Consider the following 19,107-nt stretch of genomic DNA (forward strand, 5'->3'; position numbering starts at 1 on the left):
TCAATTTAAATTATTTGAGTTGTTTTAAATAGTTCCGCTATAATAGCTGGCTGAAAAGATGAGGGCGGCTATTGTAAAGAAAGACCGCTGGACTAATATAATGGCTAAAAACTTCGTTTGAGAGCAATTTATCCCAATAACCAAGGTAAAATTTAACAATTTTGCAAACTTTGGAGATATCGCTGGAAATCGTAATTGTTCTAGATTCTAAGAAAAAAACATTTCCCATTCCCTGTACTGAGTTCCAGAACCACTCATTTCTCCAAATGTCAAAATATTTTTTGTTTCCACTTCATAATCATCGGTAAACAGATTTCAAAACACTTTTTCAAACACTCAGCGAAAGCCTTAAGTTGTAAGTCCCGATTTCGATATTCACATTTTCGCCGAATATTGTTAATGGGTCAACAAAATCAGATACTCAGTCAACTTTGAGCACACATCATCGCACTCGAACTTTCAACTTAATAAACTGAAACACCATCACTCAAATTTATTCAACTGAAAAGCTTAAATACGAAGCATTTATTAAGCTAGTAGTGACTCTCTATCTAAAACACTTTACAGAATATTATGATTACGATAATAGATGTAAACATCAGCTTTAAAAAATTTATCTGCTCACTATTGTCATGGTCAAACCAGTATTAAAAGGGAAGTTCAATTTCACAGTTGCATTTGCATTACACGTCATTTTCAGTCGCACTATGGGAAGGGTTTGTTGCAAGTCGTTCGCCAGTTTCCTGGCCGGGATCCTCGCTACTTCTCTGACTACTTTGGCGTCTCTGAAATAAACCAATTCAATAGTAATTGACAACTGAACTAGATCTCCAGCATTATGATTCAGTCGTCGCATTAAATGACGTAGTACCTCATCCGGTGGTACATTTAGTGCGATAGCTCTAGTGAGATAAATGTAGTGAAGTCTTTCACTGTTGTCAAAAACTATTGCTCTAAACGTCTCCATCAAACATAAATCAAAGAAAACCCAATTTGTAAATAATTGTATTATTCAATTACTAATTACGTATTCAGAAGACAAATAGCTGTAGTCGATAACGTAGCGATTTTAGAAAGTAATCTCAATCTTTTCTGAAATAATTGAATATACCCGGCAGGTTACTGGGTAATATTTTGATGTCATTTTGGTGAACATACTCCTGTTTCGCAGTGAGATGACAGGGGTTAGTATCAATGTCAATAAGCATTAAAGATGGTAACTAAGAACAAATTTTGAATAACGGGCGTCTAAAATTGGGCTTTATGAGTTTATCGTTTCTATTTCTGATCTCCTTTTCTGATACTGACTCTGTTCAATTTGAATTTCTTTACTGAGCAACTGCTGTCTATAAACACTTTTAGCAGAATGATAGAAGATTAAAAGCAGAGTGATACAAGAGTAAATTAGCCTAGAGAAGTCAAAAAGATTTCAAGCAAAAAGTTGAAACATAACCCACTAAACGTCGGAAGAATTGCTCTCGAACTAGTGGGAGCTGTAATCAATTGCAGCCTGCTTCAATCGGGGGGGGGGGGAGGAGGAACCTAAATGGACTAAGAAGTTCAATAGGGGCTTCAAATAACATTAGAGGTTAACATATACCACTATTAAGATTTAAAGTGAAAACTGGCACCCGTTTCTGCGCACTTTTCATTCGACTTTTAGTATTAAAGTGCCGCCAATTGAGTTCAACTGTTTGAAATCGTGATTGAAAGAAAATTTTAGATCACGCAAAACGCAGAAAGTCAAGGGCGTAAAAGTCACTCGAAAAGTCAAAACGGCCAAGCAAAAATTTTGCCTGAAAAAAGACACGTTTACAATAATTGCTTCTCTACAAGAGCAATAAACAAGCCGTGAACAAAGGCAAAGCAATATTTTAATACAGTGGGGTTCAAATCGCCAGGTGGAGGAGGGTGGACGGGTGTGTGTGTGTGTGTGTGTGCGCGAGGGGACTGAGGGTAGCGGAGACTTAGGGGCTCAACTTTTACGATTAAGAACCACCCTTCGAATAATTAGAGACTAGTAAGTCAAAGAGAGCTGCTAGGTTATTTAATGCTTTAATGCCTCACGGCTTCACCTGTTAATCCCGTTTTTGACGACGAAAAGTTGAAACGGTCAAACGAAAAATCCGTGAAGCGAAAAATATTTAAAGAACATAGCCGGTAGAATGCCGGAAACAACTCGAAGAGCCGTGCAAAATAATTAGTAACCTAACCTCACTCAAATTAAGAAAAATCAAATAAAGGAAATAACGAAAAAAATAAACGCCTAATGAAGACTTGGTTGGTTTTCATTAAAGCCTAATGAAACTGTGAACATGGTTTTAAACATGTGGACACAGCTTTTAGCAGGGGTCTGGATAGGCGAGGTCGGGTAGGTGGAAGGGGTAGTCTTTTGGGGGGAGGCCGTAGTTGGGGGGGGGTAGGTGACGTGGCGGGGGTGTACTTGAGGTAGGGGGTAGGTGGCAGGCGTCTAGTGTTAATGAGAAGCCGGTGACTGAGAGCGAAGAAAACTTCTCATAATGACCTGTTCACCTTGAGTATTACCAGCAGTTCCTAATTTCTATGTATTAGTTCCTAAGCTACTGTTGAAGTCCAATGTTCGAAAACAAGTTAACGCTCTAAAACAGTAGTGAATGTTCGAAAAAAGTTCAAGTCATGAACAACTTGCGTCAGTTTAAAAAACCTGTAGAATCTCATTACTCCTCTTCGAATCGTATAAAGATCACAGGACTAATATTACCCCCCACATAGCAGTCACCGGCTTTTACAGAGAATGTTAACCCTGGAATATCAAAAGTTTTCAGTAGAGCCGTAAGCAGCAGTACTTGTCGGTTCGGGACTATTTTACTGGGTCATAGTGGGCGCCATCATTCTCGAGTTTCTCTCGATCATTTGTTAGCTAATGGTATTGATAGCAAATACCGATACATTTAGATCGATCATTTGTTCACAGCGTGGAATAAGACAGATGAAAGCTTTTAATTAATTTCAACTGTAACAAAACAACAATTACCTTATTCTTCGAACCGGCAGTTGTGGCATTTGAAGATTGGATGATGATGTTGGACTCCATGAGATGAGAGAACTCTTTTCTGAGAGCGGCTGTGATGAGAATGGTGGGCAAGCATATTGGTATTATAAAGACAAGAGCCGGCTGGGCAGACTGCATCAGGGTCAGAGAGATGTATACACAGGCGAAACTCAAACAATAGGCTGAAACAAACATCACATTCATGTTCTGATCATTTCAACTCACAGTTACCAACAATTACCTTGGAGCCGACAAGTTTGCTCGCACAAAAATCTACAGCAATTTAACAGAGATTTGGCCTATTTATGTTCAGGGTAACTTATAACTAAGTTTGTATATGAACACACATCGTCCAAATACTAAACTGTCAAAGACTGCTTGATAAATAAATCCTCATTTATCTCAAAATATATGCCAAACACGCAATAATTAATGAGCTAATAACAGAGCGTTTTAGATAGATGCATTGATGCCAAGAATGCCAATTTATAAGAAATGACATTGATGCCAAGTAAAAGGGATCCGATTTGGAACATGGTATATGATACTATAAAACCAGAGCAAAATTCTTCACTTACCAAGAACAGACACAACAACGTAGATCCAACTTGGTTTCAGTGATTTGACCAGACCAAACAGACCAGCGTGTACGACTAGGAACCCAGGTATGATGACGTCACCCATTCCCAAGATGTTGTAGGCAGTCACCACATCGCCCACACACGGTGACTCATTCTGCTTCCCGAAAGAGATAGGACGGGCCAGAAACAACATTGGAAGAAACTGAAACAGTGGTTATGCAGAGCTCCGTGTTTCAGAATTCTAACAATCTTTATACACTCCCTAAAGCATTACCTGATCATGATCGGCCATTATTATATTTTGTACTGCAGGTATTTTGGCCAGGTGAAATTATTATATTATAACATAACCGACTAACGTTGGGAGAATTCCTCTCAAACAACCGGCGAGCGGTTGGCTTTGGTATGGCTCAGGGATATAAGCATTGAGGTTGTGAGGGCTGGACGAGAGGGGGTCCAATTCGGCAGATGGGTGGACGGGCGAAGTGTTGGATGAGCGGGGGGCGGGGCTTGAGTGGGTGGGTGGGTGGGGGGACTGAGGAGGTAAACTTTCAAGATTAAGAACCGCCCTTCACACCACGAAATTAAAATGGTCAAAAACTGGTCAAGCAAAAAATCACAAAAAAAAGACCAGCGGACTAATATAATTGCTATAAACTTACTTTGACGTCAAATAATAAAAGAGAAGACAAAATGTATAATTGCCCAGGCTAAAATTTGCCACGTGTTACTGCACGGTCAATATATTACAAATCTTGACACCAGCAAAAAAGAGGTAGGGAAGATATAAAGTGAAAATAAACCATGAGCTTTGAACCAATATCTATCAACTTGCAAGTCTTGATTGCAGCACCATTACCTAAACCGATCGAACATACTTCAGGTTCTCGACTTCTGCCTTGTTCATCAAGACTTCATTGTAATCAAGTCAACGTCGACCAACTAGAGCCTTTCTTAATATCTTTCAACCTTTACCATAACGTTAAGACAATACCTGACTGGCGTCACTTTTGCTCTTAGAATTCCCTGATGTTCCATCCCCTCCCCCACCATCGTCCTGTGGACCAAGGGCAGCTTCCTCCATCACACTCTTGCCACTGTCAGTGAAGAGTGGAGTGAGGTAGACTGCTATTCCATCGTACACCAGGAACAGCACACACATTATTGTTAGCACCTATGGAACGCAAAACTTTAATTACTCCTTTTTCTGAGTGCCTCTCCAACAGCTCAATTCGAGTTATTATGATCGGTTCTGCGTTCAGTTATTGCAGCCGATTTCTAAGAACAGGTTTATAATGCCCTTGATAAAGATAAACATTGGTAATTTTCTTGATTAGCCCAGCATATCTTTTACACAAGTCTTCACTAGCCTCTAGGTCAGCTTCATAACATGGCACTGTGAGCAGAAAGAAGACTAATTAATCATGCCGATATTCATAAATGAATATAGAGATAAAACACCCAAAGAGACACACAAAGCACCCCAAGAATAAATCTGCAAAACATTCAATCCATGATATTGGCATATCAAACATCCAAACAGACACAGAAATTCAAGTAAAGTATCAGGGACAACACAGAAAACGCACATTTCAGGGATATGTAAAAAAATTGCAACTTTATGGAATGATGGAAACCTAACTGCGGGAGTAGTGAAGTATTGATACAGCGGAAAGAAAATGGGAAACATATCAATCTCAACCTTCGAATTGGAAACAAACACGGGTAAACAAACTCAAAAAGTCGGCGCCCTTCTCCAACAATCCAAAAAAGCCAATAGAAAACCAATCGCTTCTACTATGCGTCTTGGCTGTCTTAAAAAGCAAAACTAATCTGCTAAATCCTCGGAAATTTTTTTAAAAATACTGTAAGAGTCAACCAGCGATGTTCTACAATGGGTTAATGAATCAAGAATGAGCTTAACATGGACACGAAATGGGCAAACACCTTGTCGATCTACAGAGGCATTTAAAAGCAACTCAAAATGAAGTGCTATCACTGCAGAGGAATGTATATTCGTGAACAAAAACACACAGCCGTCAGATTGCCGGAATAACTGCGAAAGAATAGACTTGCCTGCCGTATGATAGAGATAGAAACAGATACAGATATCAGTTGAAAAAGTTATCGACGCCGCTCAAAACGCTATGTAAGAAACATTCAGCGACAAATTAATAAAGCTTGTTAAAATTCATTGCGCAGAAACCTTTTCATTACGCACCTTCATTACATATATGAGTTCCTTTGACCTTAAACTAAAAAAACAAACTTAAGTTTTAAAAGGCAAAAGTCATTTTATTGAATGAGATAAGTCACGTATGATCAAAATCTAATCAGGCAAATGACCAAAAAACGTTGGCTAAAGAGAGTGAGAAATGACGTCACGTGCGCAAATGCCGTCAGTGAAGTCATTCAGAAAAATTGACTTTTTCAGCTTTGCAGTGTGAACAAATGTAAAACGAAAAAGAGCGTCAGACGACGAAACAAAAAACATAACAGGACAAGTCATGAAGTACAATTCAAAGAATTTTCATTGACTAAACAAAAAACTAGACCTAGAACGGACTATGAGTGAATAAGGAAAGCCATTTAAAAACAAACAACTAGCAAGAAAAGGAAATTTAGTTCAAACAAAAAACGAGGCCAAGAATGAACTATGAATGGATTGGAAACCATTTAGAAACAAATCCGATCCAAAACATTTGAAAGAAAAAGTAAAAACGAAAGTGAAATTGCCGCATGTGAACAAAAAATCACTAGCGAGAAAGCAAATTTTTGTTCAAACACCGTTTTCTTTCTACTTTAAAATTAGGACGAGAAAATTCACGCCACAACAGCACTCGCTTTTTCACTCCACTGTTTCGGCATGACCAGAATCACTACTCCAATTTGACTTCAAAAATCATGAAAATGTGTGAACAGATCTTAAGAAACAGACAGCGCCCCAATACAATTCAAATTCTTTGAATTGTAAAACATAGCCCGTAGAATACCGGAATCGACTCGAAGCGTCGTGCATTATAATCTCAGCTCTTAACACACCGCAATCAAAACATCAAAATAGGAACGAGAAAAAACAAAAAAGAAGCCCAATAAAACACATCAAAAGTCTATTAGAAAATGCAAAACTAGAAACTATTTTCAGGTCAGGGGTGTGGGTATGTGGGAGGGGGGGGGGGGGGGGGTAGAGAGGAAAGGGGAGGTAAGTCGTGTAGGGGGAATGGGTTAGGTGTGGGGGAGGGTGCAGGTAGGTAGTTGGGGCAGTTACTTTGATAACCCCATGCCATGACTTAATGACCAGACTTTATAGGTTCATCTCGTTTTTAATTTTGCTCGTTTGACACTGTCCGTATTCACCACATTACGTAATCCCAGGAGTGACAGAAGTTAAAATCCATTCACTTGAAACAGTGAGAGGTATTTCTGGATTCAAGCGTGAAAATCATGACTTACGTTAAACGAAAAAAGTGATCAAAAGGTGAAGCAAATTTAAAAGAAATTATGGACAAAAAATGATAAGGAAAAACAACTTCAATAAAATCTGATCGAGACTTAGGAAAAAATTTGTTAGAAAATTCTTTTCTCACTCTGCTTTGCTATTGAAGTAAACAAATTCATACCACAAAAACAATTGCTCTTTCGCTCCACTTCCTGTTTCGGTGTAAAGAAAATATCACTTCTCCAATTGACTTGAAAAAATATGAAAATGCGTGAACAGACCTTCAGAAAACATACGACTCGAAGTAAAAAACTGAACATCCCACTGACCCTATACACATCCAACACAATTATACTCAATACTTTGTAACAACTCCAAATAAACTCTTGACAAAAAGACCTTTTGCCTCAGGTAATTTACAACTATCGGAAGACAATCATACAAAATGTGCGGAAAGAAAACCGAGAAAAGTAGATGAAGCAAAAAAGTTCTGAAACAGAGTTCTCTACAAAATGTTAAAATGCATCATTTCAACCCTTATTCTCAGGAAATTTTTATTAAATCTTCTGCTAATTCAGTCACTCTCCCAAAACACGGCAGAGAAACATTAAGCAACAATAAAAAAAATTAAATAGAAATGTGCATAATTCATTTTAGTAGTGTTTCCATATCTAGCATTCAAGTAGTCCCTTTCTAGTATCAACCCCTAGAGTAGCTCTTAATTTAAAACTGAACAAAAAACGAGATGCATAAAATCAGAAGAAATAGGCAAAACTATAGGAGAAGACAAAAATAAGCAAAAATTGTTCAATTTACTCAACTTTCTTCAATAAAAACAACTCAAAAAATTATCAATCGAACTGAAAGACCACTAAAATTTCTAGGACAATAGGTTTCAAACACTCAAATCCCCAAACGCTATAAAAAATTGAGAAAAAAAACAAAAGGTATTACAAGAACTGCTTTCCAATGCACTAGTACTAGTTTAGATAATTGAGAGAAACTTTTGACAGCAGAAATTGGATTAAGGCTAAAAAACTGCTTTAAAAAGTCACACGTTATCAAAATTTCGCACGCTTAGTCAAAATCTTTTCACGCTTACTTTTCTTGCTTTCCCTGAAAACCGACATGAACAGAAAACTACTCTCTCTTCTCTGCTCTGGAACTCGTTCAACCATTTCACCTTAAAACTTAGTTTTAACATGCGGCATTGACTTTTACATCCTGTTTTAAATACACTCAAAAAATTATCGATCAAAAAAGAAGACGCTTGACCACTACTCCTCTTGGAGTCCTAAAAAGATAGCGCTCAAAACAATTCTAACTCTTTGAATTGCAAAAAGGAGAGGACCTAAATAATAGCTGTTGAGAGACTGACAGCGGCTATTAATAATACATTCAATGAAAAACAAAACCCGAGCACTAAATGCGTGCACAGATTGCATTGCAAAAATATTAGTGTCATTCAATAGTAATTTTATGACGAAAACCTTAATGGTACTATTCATTCGCTATTAGCTAGAAATTTGAATGTAGAGGGATCATGAAAAGAGGCTATCGCAAAAATCATCACAACATGAGACGTTTAGTATTACCTTGAATGATGGAAGTCTAGATTGAGAGAGAACGTGCAGACACACTGAAAAGCTCAGCACATCCCACAAGATCCAAATCCACCTGGTAATAAACAAACAACTAACGTGCTATGCAAAATAAAGTGACCAATTGTTGATTAGCACCTTCCATAAATAACACTTTTTGATTTTAGAAAAAAAGTTCATACGAAAGCCAGACTGTCAGGTGACATGGAGCAGTTTTATTGCGCAAGAAAATTCAATCGATCATTTATTTCATAACACAATTACTCGCGGTTTTTAGATGCATCTTCACATGTCAGTGCCAATTTTCACCCAAACAGGGCCCAAATGATAAGCAAGCAAAATGATCAGTAATTCACTGATCAGATGTGCCCATAATTAGGAACGCATATAGGCCAAAAACAGGATTTTAGTTTTCGTACAACAGTATTAATTGATTGGTAAAAAGAAGTAACTTACTTTTTGTGGAGAAAGACAAGCCAAAGACTGGCAGCCGCAGCTCCTATCACACATCCAGGTCCGTATTTCATAACATTTATGCTCGACTTACTAAAACCATTAATGAAACTTTTAAGGATGTCATTAGCATAGTAACTTACTTGTTAACCAACAACAAAAGACACAATTGCGCTCGTCAAGAACATTGTGCTGTAACACTTCTGTTATCATTGAGCATGATTTTAAACGATGGGAATTTTCTGTTAAAAAAGAGACAATTGTTTAACCACACGTCTAGATAAGTATCTCAATTAATCTGATAGATTAGTTTGAAAACACTGAACAGATGCAATTTATATAGTTTGTAAGTTTCTAAAATAATCAACGAAGAGCAAGTTCTCTACTCGTAGCAAAAATTTTGTTTAAATAAACGATGGAGTCTTCCATTTAATTCACTGGAATTTACCACAATAAGCCCGGTATGGTTCAATGAAAGTTCCTGTTTGGGCAAGTTATACTCACTGGAAAGTACTGAGGTTCAATGCAAATGTGAATCTGTCGAACACTCGTGCCCCAAATGAGGAGAAAGCGAGACAGACCACTACGAAGTAGAGCACTACCATCACATACCCTGTAAAACAAGACATTGATGTTCACAACCTTTGATCTTAGTACTAATAATTTAGACGAAACCGTCGTAATTTTATATGGATCTTTAACAAAGAAAATAGCTGGCAGATTGCCAGAAAATAGCCGCAATAGCTTCGTAGATCTGCAGTCTCAAAAATACAGTAAAAAAGACAGACCAAGAAAATTTGTATTTTCATTGAATGCTGATATGTTATATTTTGATTTAAAATATGTATAAATTTTTGCTGCCTGTATTAGCTGCTCTCTAATAACCTTCATTCAGAGTGACACACACCCATTTGACCTTATCTCTTTTGTGGTTTTATCTCTCATCTATTTGAAGTCATATGGTCGTAACAAAAATCGCGACGACGAAATAACAAAAAAACAAGAGAAGGCCAAACATAGCTGGCAAATTGCCAGAAAATAGCCACAAAAGCTTCATAGATCTGTAGTCTCAAAAAGAAGGTAAAAAATACAGAACAAAAAAGAAATCTATTCTTTTCATTAAGGGCTGAGATGTTAAATTTTGAATAAGAATCTGTATAACTTATTGCTCCTCCTAAATATTATGCTCCTAAATAATATCCTCCTAAATATATTGCTCCTCCTTCTATTAGCTCCTCTTAAATAACTTTTTAAATAACCATTAGAGTGACAAGCACTCATTTGACCATATCTCTTTGAATAAAAGCAAAGAAAAGTCAATTTCAGAGTCAGGAAGTCATTTTTAAGAGTGAGGAAATCACGTGTGACAAAAAAATTAATCACGCGAATGAACAAAAAACTAGCTCCACTAAGAGTGAAAAATAACGTCACGCACGCAATTCAGTTGAAATTGCATGAACAAATGAACAAAAAGCAGATTTAAAGTGGTTGTAACGTCATATGGTCGTAACAAAAATCTTGACGACGAAATAAAAACCAAGAGAAGGCCAATATTAGCCTCAGCTACCGCTTCGCGGCTATTAAAAACTGAACTCAGATCCACATAACAACAGACCCATGTTCTGCATAGAACAATTAAAGTACAAGTCATAATTGATTAATTTCCAAGAAAAAAAACGTGTTTTTTTTCAGAAAGCAGACACTGATAATTCGGATCAGTTACAGAAATCATTCCGATATAACTCTACCTTCACCAGCTCATTGTATATAAAATTACTTAAAATGTGGAGATGAGAAATATGAACTTTCATAACAGCTCCTCAATAATCGTACTAGAACATAGTTGAAAGATAACATTTCAGGGGAAGAAAATGACAGCATTTATTTTTTTGATATCTTACATAGGACAGTGTGGAAGAAGAAAATGAGAATGAGAGCAGTGACAGCCACGGTGAGAGCAACCAGGACTGTCATCACAGAAGCTATCCTCTGTTCCGTCTTAGTGTCCTGCACGCAGCTGCATGATGATTTAAGACAATTGACAGTCGTTGTTGATGATGTCACTATTTCCTGTTGGCATGCTTCATCTTGTTGATTATGATCACATTGTGGAATTGTTTTTGTGCCATTGTTTGTTTCAGAAATAGGTTCAACATGGTGTTCCTGCAGATCTCTAAAAGCAACATCTTACATCGTATTCTAACACAAAAATTAATATTAATTTTGACTCATAAATAATGGATAAAAATGTGTATAATGGATAAACGCAAGGACTGTAGGCTAATTAAGATTAAGTCATTCAACCTCTGGTTCAATGAGTTGAATAAGTTGACATCTGTAGTTTCACTTCACTTGGATCTGACCATGGGAAAAAGAACAGTTGAAAAACTTTACATGAAGGAGAGTGAAATCGGGGCAAAGTAAAAATAGCAAAAAAGATCAACAGGACCTGTAAGATGGCAATCCTGTACAAGTATTCATACAAGGTTATAAACTTTGAGAGCGAATTAAAAGTTCTTACTGGTTAAGTTCTTCACTGGGAGAATCTTCATCGGGGTTCACAAGCAAAGCCGCTTGTTCATACTGGTCCCTAAAACATTCCAAAGACTATTTAAAGTCAAAAAGCCATTCACCACTGTCACCCAAATTTTTTGTCAAAAAACAGCCAGAAGTTTTGGCTCGTGTTCATGACGTGATATTATTTTAAAATATAAGATAAGTTTTGCTGAGAAAGTTTGTACGATCTTTAAAATTCCGGAATTCTGAAGTAAATTCAGCCTAATAAAATCTTACTTTTTGGCGGCAAATCTGACGTCATAGAGACTAAGGAGTACTGATGTAATAACATTGATGACTGCGATGACAGCCAACATCATAATTCCACTGAACTCCCAGGCTGTATCTGTGAAAACTGAGGCTCTTATTGTCATGTTAGAAGAGGTCTCGAATACACCCTGAAATCATTATCAATTTTTAAGCTCAACAACAATCAGTACTCTGATCTCAAATATTTCTGTGCAACTTACATCGCTAATAAGTAACTGAAGAGTCTTGTCATATATGATGATGGTCGGCAGAACAAAATCTTCTTTCTCCAGTGGAACTTGCAAAGTTGAATCCTAAAACAAAAATAACTGAGAATTAGAACATTAAAACGTGTATTTTGGAAAGCGTTTAATGGTTTTTAAAACAGTGAAGATGTTCTAGTTCTCCGGTGAATAAAATTTTCTTGTCAGCAGCTTTGCCTTCGAATAACCAAAATATTAATTTTTTATTTTAAAATGTAAACTATTTGCTCAGAAAGCCAAATATTTCTCGTAATATTTTTCTGCTCAATAACTCAAAACTTCTGCTCAATAACTCAAAACAAATGGTGGATACTTTCGCCTGATTTATTCAAATTTCGTCAATCAAGGACTATTTCTTGCCAAAATTATATACACTTATCGTTAAAACAAGTAAATCAGAAAATCAATCAAATAAATCAAAAGTGGAGTGAGTAGTCTGAACGTGAATTTCTGAGCAGAGTTATGGAAGTCTAATTCGCAATTACACTCTCCATAACTTTTCTCAATATTTGTGTAAAATCATCACTTTTTTGTTGCTATACTTTCTATGGCAATTGCCCTTAACAAAAAGTTTCCGCGAAAATCAATGTTAACAAACATATCGACTAACCTCGGTCGAATTGCTTTAAAACGACCGGCGAGCGGTTGGCTTGGATAGCAGCCAATTGGGGCTTCGGGATGCTATCACTGATGGAGGGTGTGAGAGGAGTGGTGTGAAGCGTTGAAGGGGGGGGGGTAGGGGTGGGCGGGCAAAATAATTGCTTCGTTTGAGAGCAATTAAAAATTTCTGCAAACATTTTCAAAATTGTTTTTGCTGACTTCATTTCTTAGTTCTCATTAGTCTTCAAACGGTTGGCCTGTTTCTAGAAAATAATTCTGCTATTTCCTCCAAAAATTGTAGATAAATGTTATGCGTGCTTTAATCTGATTGATTAACTGTATTCGCATTTATCTTGTATTTGCGGAGATAAGTTCGTCCTCAGTTTCGAATAAAAAATACTTTACTGATATTGTCATTTGTGTGCACCATCACCAAAGAGTGACTGCTAGACTTTGCAGATATCTTTTATGTTCGCTGCCTTTAAATATTTGCTGTTCATGATTCTCGTAGTTTGAGATTTTCAAGCGGTTAAAAATCTGACAAAGTTTAAGAGAAGAGGAAGAAGTCATTTAGAAAATTTGACCCTTCAGCTTTGCTGTGTGAACAAATGTAAAACGAAAAAGAGCGTCAGACGACGAAACAAAAAAACATGGCAAATAATTCCGGAAACTACTCGAAGTAGAAAAGTGACCATCCTCATCGACCTAATGCACATTCCACATAGTTATACTAAACATTTTGAAACAACAGGAAAAAATGAAAATATTATCTGACAAAAACAGATACCCAACCCGATAAAAAAACTTTAGTGGCAACTCCAAGAAAAACTATTGGTAAAGGAACTTGTTATATAGATAGTTTGCAAAAAATATTAAAAATAGATAGACAACCCAATAAAATGGCTTCATAAAAAACTCGATAAAGGGTTTCATAAAGGGAAAGCAGATGAAGGACAACACCGTACACAATTCTTTTTTAAAACTCTGCAAACGCTAAATGCCATTCCGAACCATTAACTTGGGAAATTGTTAACTGAATTCTCTTGTATTCAGTCAACTAACCGAAATTTACCCGAGAAGCAATAAACAACAAATAAAATATAAGAGCATAAACGTAAGATAATTAGAATATTTGTTTAATTTAACAAAGTGACATGTGCCCTGTTTAGCATTCACAATTCTTTCTAACCATTATTCGGTAAGCAATTTTTACAACCTTTTCTGCCAGATCAGTCACTCAATTAAAACGATGGAGAGAAAAATCAAATGACTGCTTGAAGCTACTAAGAACAAAAAACTGAAAAAAGACTTAAGTAATTCAAGTTTGAGAAAAATGTCAAAACTAGATTTGAAATGTCAGTTCATAGTAGCAACACCTAAAAAGTAACGCTCAACTTGAAACTGTTGAGAAAAAATAGAGCAGGTAGCGTAAGGTCAGAAGGAAGTCAAAAACCATAAAAACAATAAAAATTGGCAAAATTTGCTTGAATTTAGCCAAATTTCCTCAAAAATTAAAAACTTTCAATCATAACGAACAACCACCAAAACTGCCACAGCATCTAGTGTCAACAACACAACTCCGCGAAGGTCATAAAAAATTAGAGAAGACAAAAAATTCTAGAAAAGCTTAAAATAGGCAAAATAGGCTTATATGGTCAAAAAAAAATAGATTGAATCTTAGTATGTAATAGTTGCTTCAAATGATGAAAAGTGCTTCCAAACACACTAATACTAGATTTGATATTTAGGAGAGCTACTTTTGATTGAAAAGTTGGAATTAAAACGAAAAAATTTTTGAGAAAGTTGCACGTGATCAAAAAAATTTTGTTCTATTAGCAAATTTTTTCTTCACAACTGCTTTTTTTCGCCTTATATAATTAAAATGATTTCAACAATACTATTAGAAAAACATTCTCTCTCCCTCTCTTGTCTGCAATTCGATTAGTTCAGCAGTCTGACCTTAACACAGTTTTCACATGCGGCATTGACTTTTACATTGTTTTGAAATTGTAATTAAGAAACAAATTTTCCTTGGATTTCAAAGATTAGACGTCAAAACAGAAAACAGTTATTAATAAAACGAAATTGAACCACTGGCTCTGCTTAGAAAAACTTTAAAAACAAAATTAAAAAATTGGATAAAAATGCAAAAAACGGAGTAGTATGTGTACAATTTGATAAAATAAAAAAGAAGTCACGTTTAAAAGAGTTGTTCAATGCACGAATTGTTAATCAAACGATATCATATATATGAATTTTTCAGAAAAAAGATCTAAACAGGCAGAAATTATTAAATAAAAATCAAAAAATTAACTTAAAATTTGAGAAATACGAGCCCATTTTACACTTGAAAAATAATATTAGATTCTGCAAAACTTTGTGGTATCAATTCCATAAAATTATATATCAATACAGCATCGATCAAAAACAATTTCTCTCAAAACGAAATTACAAGTAAAAATTGAGCCAAATTCACAAAAAACCGGCCAAAAAAGGTTATCTATATGCGCCGTTCTCTCAAGAACATTTTTGAAAAACAGAAAGTCATTCACCGCACGCAGCGCATGATCAAAAACCTCTCCCGCTTAGCAAAAATCTGCTCACCATGGCATCTTTTCTTTTCGCTTTTAGGTCAAAATGCCGGGTGAATAAAACTACTTCCTGTAAAGAAAAAAGACCGAGAAAACAACATATACTCCTCTTCGAGTCGTAAACAACCAAGAACATCGCAATATAGCTCCGCTCAGCTTACAGCTTTGCAGCTATAAAAACGGAAGTATAAAAGCAACACAAACTCTGGACCAAAATTAGACTTACGTCAATTGTCAAAATGAGACTTGCTGCACCAGCATCATCCGCTAACGTCTCAAAGTTCCTCAAATCACAAAAACCAGTGTCATCAGATCGTGTCCAGTTGACATTGCTGGCGATACAAGATCCAGACAATTTCGAATCAAAACTCGTGCAATCTATGCTCTTTTGAACATTTTTGAATGTCAGAGGGGTCTGTTGCTCGATTTCGGAACCTTCTCCGATGAAGCAAAGAGTGCACATTTGCCAGCCGCTTGCATTTCCACTCCTATTAAGGCGAGGAAGAATATTAACCTCGCACACATCGAGATACGGAACCGTGCTGATATTTATGCCCCCATCTTTAGCAGATGAGCTCTGAAACAACACATGTAAAACAGCAATACTTTCAAAAAATGATTTCAATTGGACAAATTGCTCCCAAGCGACTGCGACTGGAGAGCGGTTGGCTTTGTCATTAGCTAGCTTCGGCTTTGCCAGGCTAACTTAAACTTGAAGGGAGAAGAGCGGGAAAGGGTGGGTGCGCGGAGGAGTGAAACGCCCTTCAAACCATGAATTCATGTATGATCAACAGTTTCAGCAAATCGCCTACATAGAGACTACTAAGATCAAGGCCCTGAGAGAACTTAATACCCTCCTGGGAATGCCTTCCTGTTAATGCTTTACTTGTTTATTCCATTTTTCAGGACAAAATTCAAATGGCCAGACGAAGAAAACTATCAGGAATAAATTCCGTAGTTCGAAAAATCGCATTAGAAAAAGACTAGAAGCACTAATATAATTGCTAAAAACGTTGTTTGAGTGCGATTAAAATTTCTTAATCAATTGCTTATCAATTAACTAAAAAAAGGACCGTGTACACCATCCGGCAAAGATGGATGTAGGTCGGAACATAAGGGATAATGAGTAGCACTTATCCGGATGCTGCACTCCAGACAGTGTAAAGACGGCCCAGTCACAAAAATAACTAACAAGTGGAGAGGAAAGCACCTATATATAAATAACACACATAGGGAACCGGCAAGGAAGGATTAAAAAAATAGGATATCAAGGCATGAGCAAAGGAATAAAGTTAAGCAGCCAAAAACTCAGTGCAGCCTTCCCTCCTCCACGACGGCGCTAATCGAAGTCTCACTGAGAACACGAGGCTTGAGGGCGCGACATCCCCTCAAGCAGAGAACACAGCTCCTCAGAAGTGCAAAGCTGATTTTCGTTCGGATGTAGCTTATAGTGTCGGCGTACGGCTCTCCGCGTTTTTGGCTGATCTTGGTTGCGAGTTGTTTCATAACGCGCGATGCTGATGGCCCAACACCGCCCGAGCAAGCAAAAACCAGTGCGTTGAAACTGCTGTGTTCGGTTTCGCACTTCGTACTTATTTCGCTGGATGCTCTCGTGATATTTGTATGCATCTTTTATGGTCTTAGGGCAGCTCTTCGCGTGAGGGTTGAAAATCTTCACATCGAAGAAAATTCGATTAAAGCGAGAGCCCCACAGACCGTTTGCCTTGATGTCCAGTCGAGCTTCATCATCAGTAGTGGTAGAATTACTCGAGAAAATTTCTCCATCGAGCGACTGAGGTTTTGGCTCTATCTGGACATCGTGGCAAACGTCATCCATCAGGTTTGCAAACACGTCTCTGATTTCGTTGGGTCGTAGGTGCGTATACCCTCCTTTGGAGCAATGTAGGGCATGGGTGAGGCTAAATTCTTTCTCGCATGGGCATATAGCTGGCGTATTCTTCGCTTCCCAGGTGTAGCGAAGTGCTATTCCATCACGGAACTCAGTCTTCGTGAGGTCAAAACCATGTTTTGATAACCGAAGCGCGTTAAGCCAGCTAGATGCCCCTTTCTCCGAGGCCAGCTGCATGGTATACTATATTTCTGGTAGATTGTTTTCGATTCTGGATTTTTTCGAGATGAGTTCACGTTGCATGTCTGCTTTCTGTCTGAGACTGATCTTGGTTTGTTCTAATTCACATTGTTGAATTTCGGATGAATCATTATTAAATGACGCCAAAGGAGTTGAGAGTTCAACTGATCTTTATGAAGATCTTGTGGGAGGGCGATGTTAAGCCCACCCATTCTGAGAGGGAGAAAAAAGTTATCTTTCCTCTTGGATTATTTCTTTGCGCTCCTCCACCTTGTCCAGAACCCCGTCCATGGAGGGTGTAGTACGCGAGAGGAAGCTCAACTTCTGTTGAAACCCCTTCGTCAAACATGCATAGGCATTCTGGGGAGAGGTGAGAGCAAATTGACCAAGTCTGTCCAAACTTTTTGTGTATTTCATTTCTGCATCTTTCAGGAAATTTTTACTGGCCTCAGCTACCAATAACTGATTCCAGGACTCGAGCGCCCTGCGTGATTTCCACATTTGTGCCTGCAAACTCAGTTGACGCTTGGCGCTCGCCTCCTGGCTTAATTATCAACTGACACTATGGAGGATTGACAAGATATCCGTACTTGGGACCATTGCTTATCATACAAAATTACAATTAAGCGGACAGATATAAGATCAGAATAAATCTGCTTGTCAGTCTGCCCTTTACTCTAACATTCACATACAGCAAGACTTCCCAATATACAAATAATCCTAACGAGATCAAGTTTTTAGGAGTAAATTCAAGCATTTAGTTTTGTGATAAAAATAAGAAATAACTTGACTTAGCTGAGTCCAGATCTGGTGATAAAAATCTAATTTGTTTGATGCTTGCATGCGATTGCATGATTTTAATGCTCGTCACGTCACAGAGAAGCGTCAGCTTTTTCTCTTAAATGAAGGCTCATTGGGCAACTTGCGATTTGTCGCCCGTGTAGTGTATCAATTTGACCATGTAGTGTATCGGGAGTTGAAATTAAACAGTTTAAAGCAAGAAAATGCTTAGTGTAGTTTTTTTACTCCTTTGAGGGCAACTTTCAAAGGCTCGTTGAGATGAAGCCCGGATACCGACACTATACAGCGCTTAAGATACAGATTAGCACAGCAATCCGTCCTTAGTGTAACTGAGAGAACTTATACAGACAACTAAAATGAAACGAATTTCGGCTCGCTTTTCATGCGACTCTATAGTCAGCCAATTAATTTTACTGCTTAATTGTGAATGGCGGAGCATGCTAGATTACGCAAAAATCAAGAAGCTAAGCGTAATGGAAGTCACTCGGAAAGTCAAATTGGTCATATGGTTACCCAAGCCTTAAAAGGTGCGGGCGGTTTGAATCACAACACATGCTCTCAAGTAAACAAATTCAGCGGAACATACCTGTTGGATTAATAGAAACAGACACAAAAGCGCCAAAATCATCTTCATAGCGGTCTCCGATCAAAATGGCGACTAGATGGCAGGAGGCAGATAATTCACAGCCGAATGGATGAATTCCGATTCAACCTTTCGCGAAAATTTTACGATGAAATCATTGTCTTCATAGCTTGGTTTATCACTTAGTATCTTCGGTTAATTAGGTTTGAATATGACCTCCACCATCAACTTATCTGAAATATTCAAATTACTTTATTATCAAACTATTTA

General features: G+C 37.3%; 1 protein-coding gene across 1 annotated transcript; it reads right to left on the reverse strand.

The window, feature by feature from the left end:
- Positions 1 to 510: 510 nt before the first annotated feature.
- Positions 511 to 19,090, reverse strand: LOC142348164 (uncharacterized). Its single transcript, XM_075399395.1, has 13 exons — positions 18,841 to 19,090; positions 15,591 to 15,941; positions 12,132 to 12,224; positions 11,899 to 12,059; positions 11,627 to 11,695; positions 11,007 to 11,278; positions 9,610 to 9,718; positions 9,109 to 9,198; positions 8,647 to 8,728; positions 4,607 to 4,786; positions 3,610 to 3,814; positions 3,014 to 3,213; positions 511 to 785 (listed from the first exon to the last, which is right to left on the reverse strand). The coding sequence occupies exons 1-13, from the start codon at positions 18,886 to 18,888 to the stop codon at positions 684 to 686; spliced, it is 1,962 nt and encodes a 653-aa protein (XP_075255510.1). The 5' UTR covers positions 18,889 to 19,090; the 3' UTR covers positions 511 to 683.
- Positions 19,091 to 19,107: the final 17 nt, after the last annotated feature.

Source organism: Convolutriloba macropyga, chromosome 10 (genome assembly GCF_964194025.1).
Source record: "Convolutriloba macropyga chromosome 10, txConMacr16.3, whole genome shotgun sequence".
NCBI classification, from domain to species: domain Eukaryota; kingdom Metazoa; phylum Xenacoelomorpha; order Acoela; family Convolutidae; genus Convolutriloba; species Convolutriloba macropyga.

What these genes read in the sequence shown, in the direction of transcription:
- LOC142348164 (XM_075399395.1), bottom strand. Translation starts at nt 18,888, where the DNA reads ATGAAGATGATTTTGGCGCTTTTGTGTCTGTTTCTATTAATCCAACAG. An exon ending in CTAGACTTCCATCATTCAAG is followed by an intron (nt 4,787 to 8,646) that starts GTAATACTAAAC and finishes TGCGTTCCATAG; the next exon opens with GTGCTAACAATAATGTGTGT. An exon ending in CGTTGTTGTGTCTGTTCTTG is followed by an intron (nt 3,214 to 3,609) that starts GTAAGTGAAGAA and finishes TGTTTGTTTCAG; the next exon opens with CCTATTGTTTGAGTTTCGCC.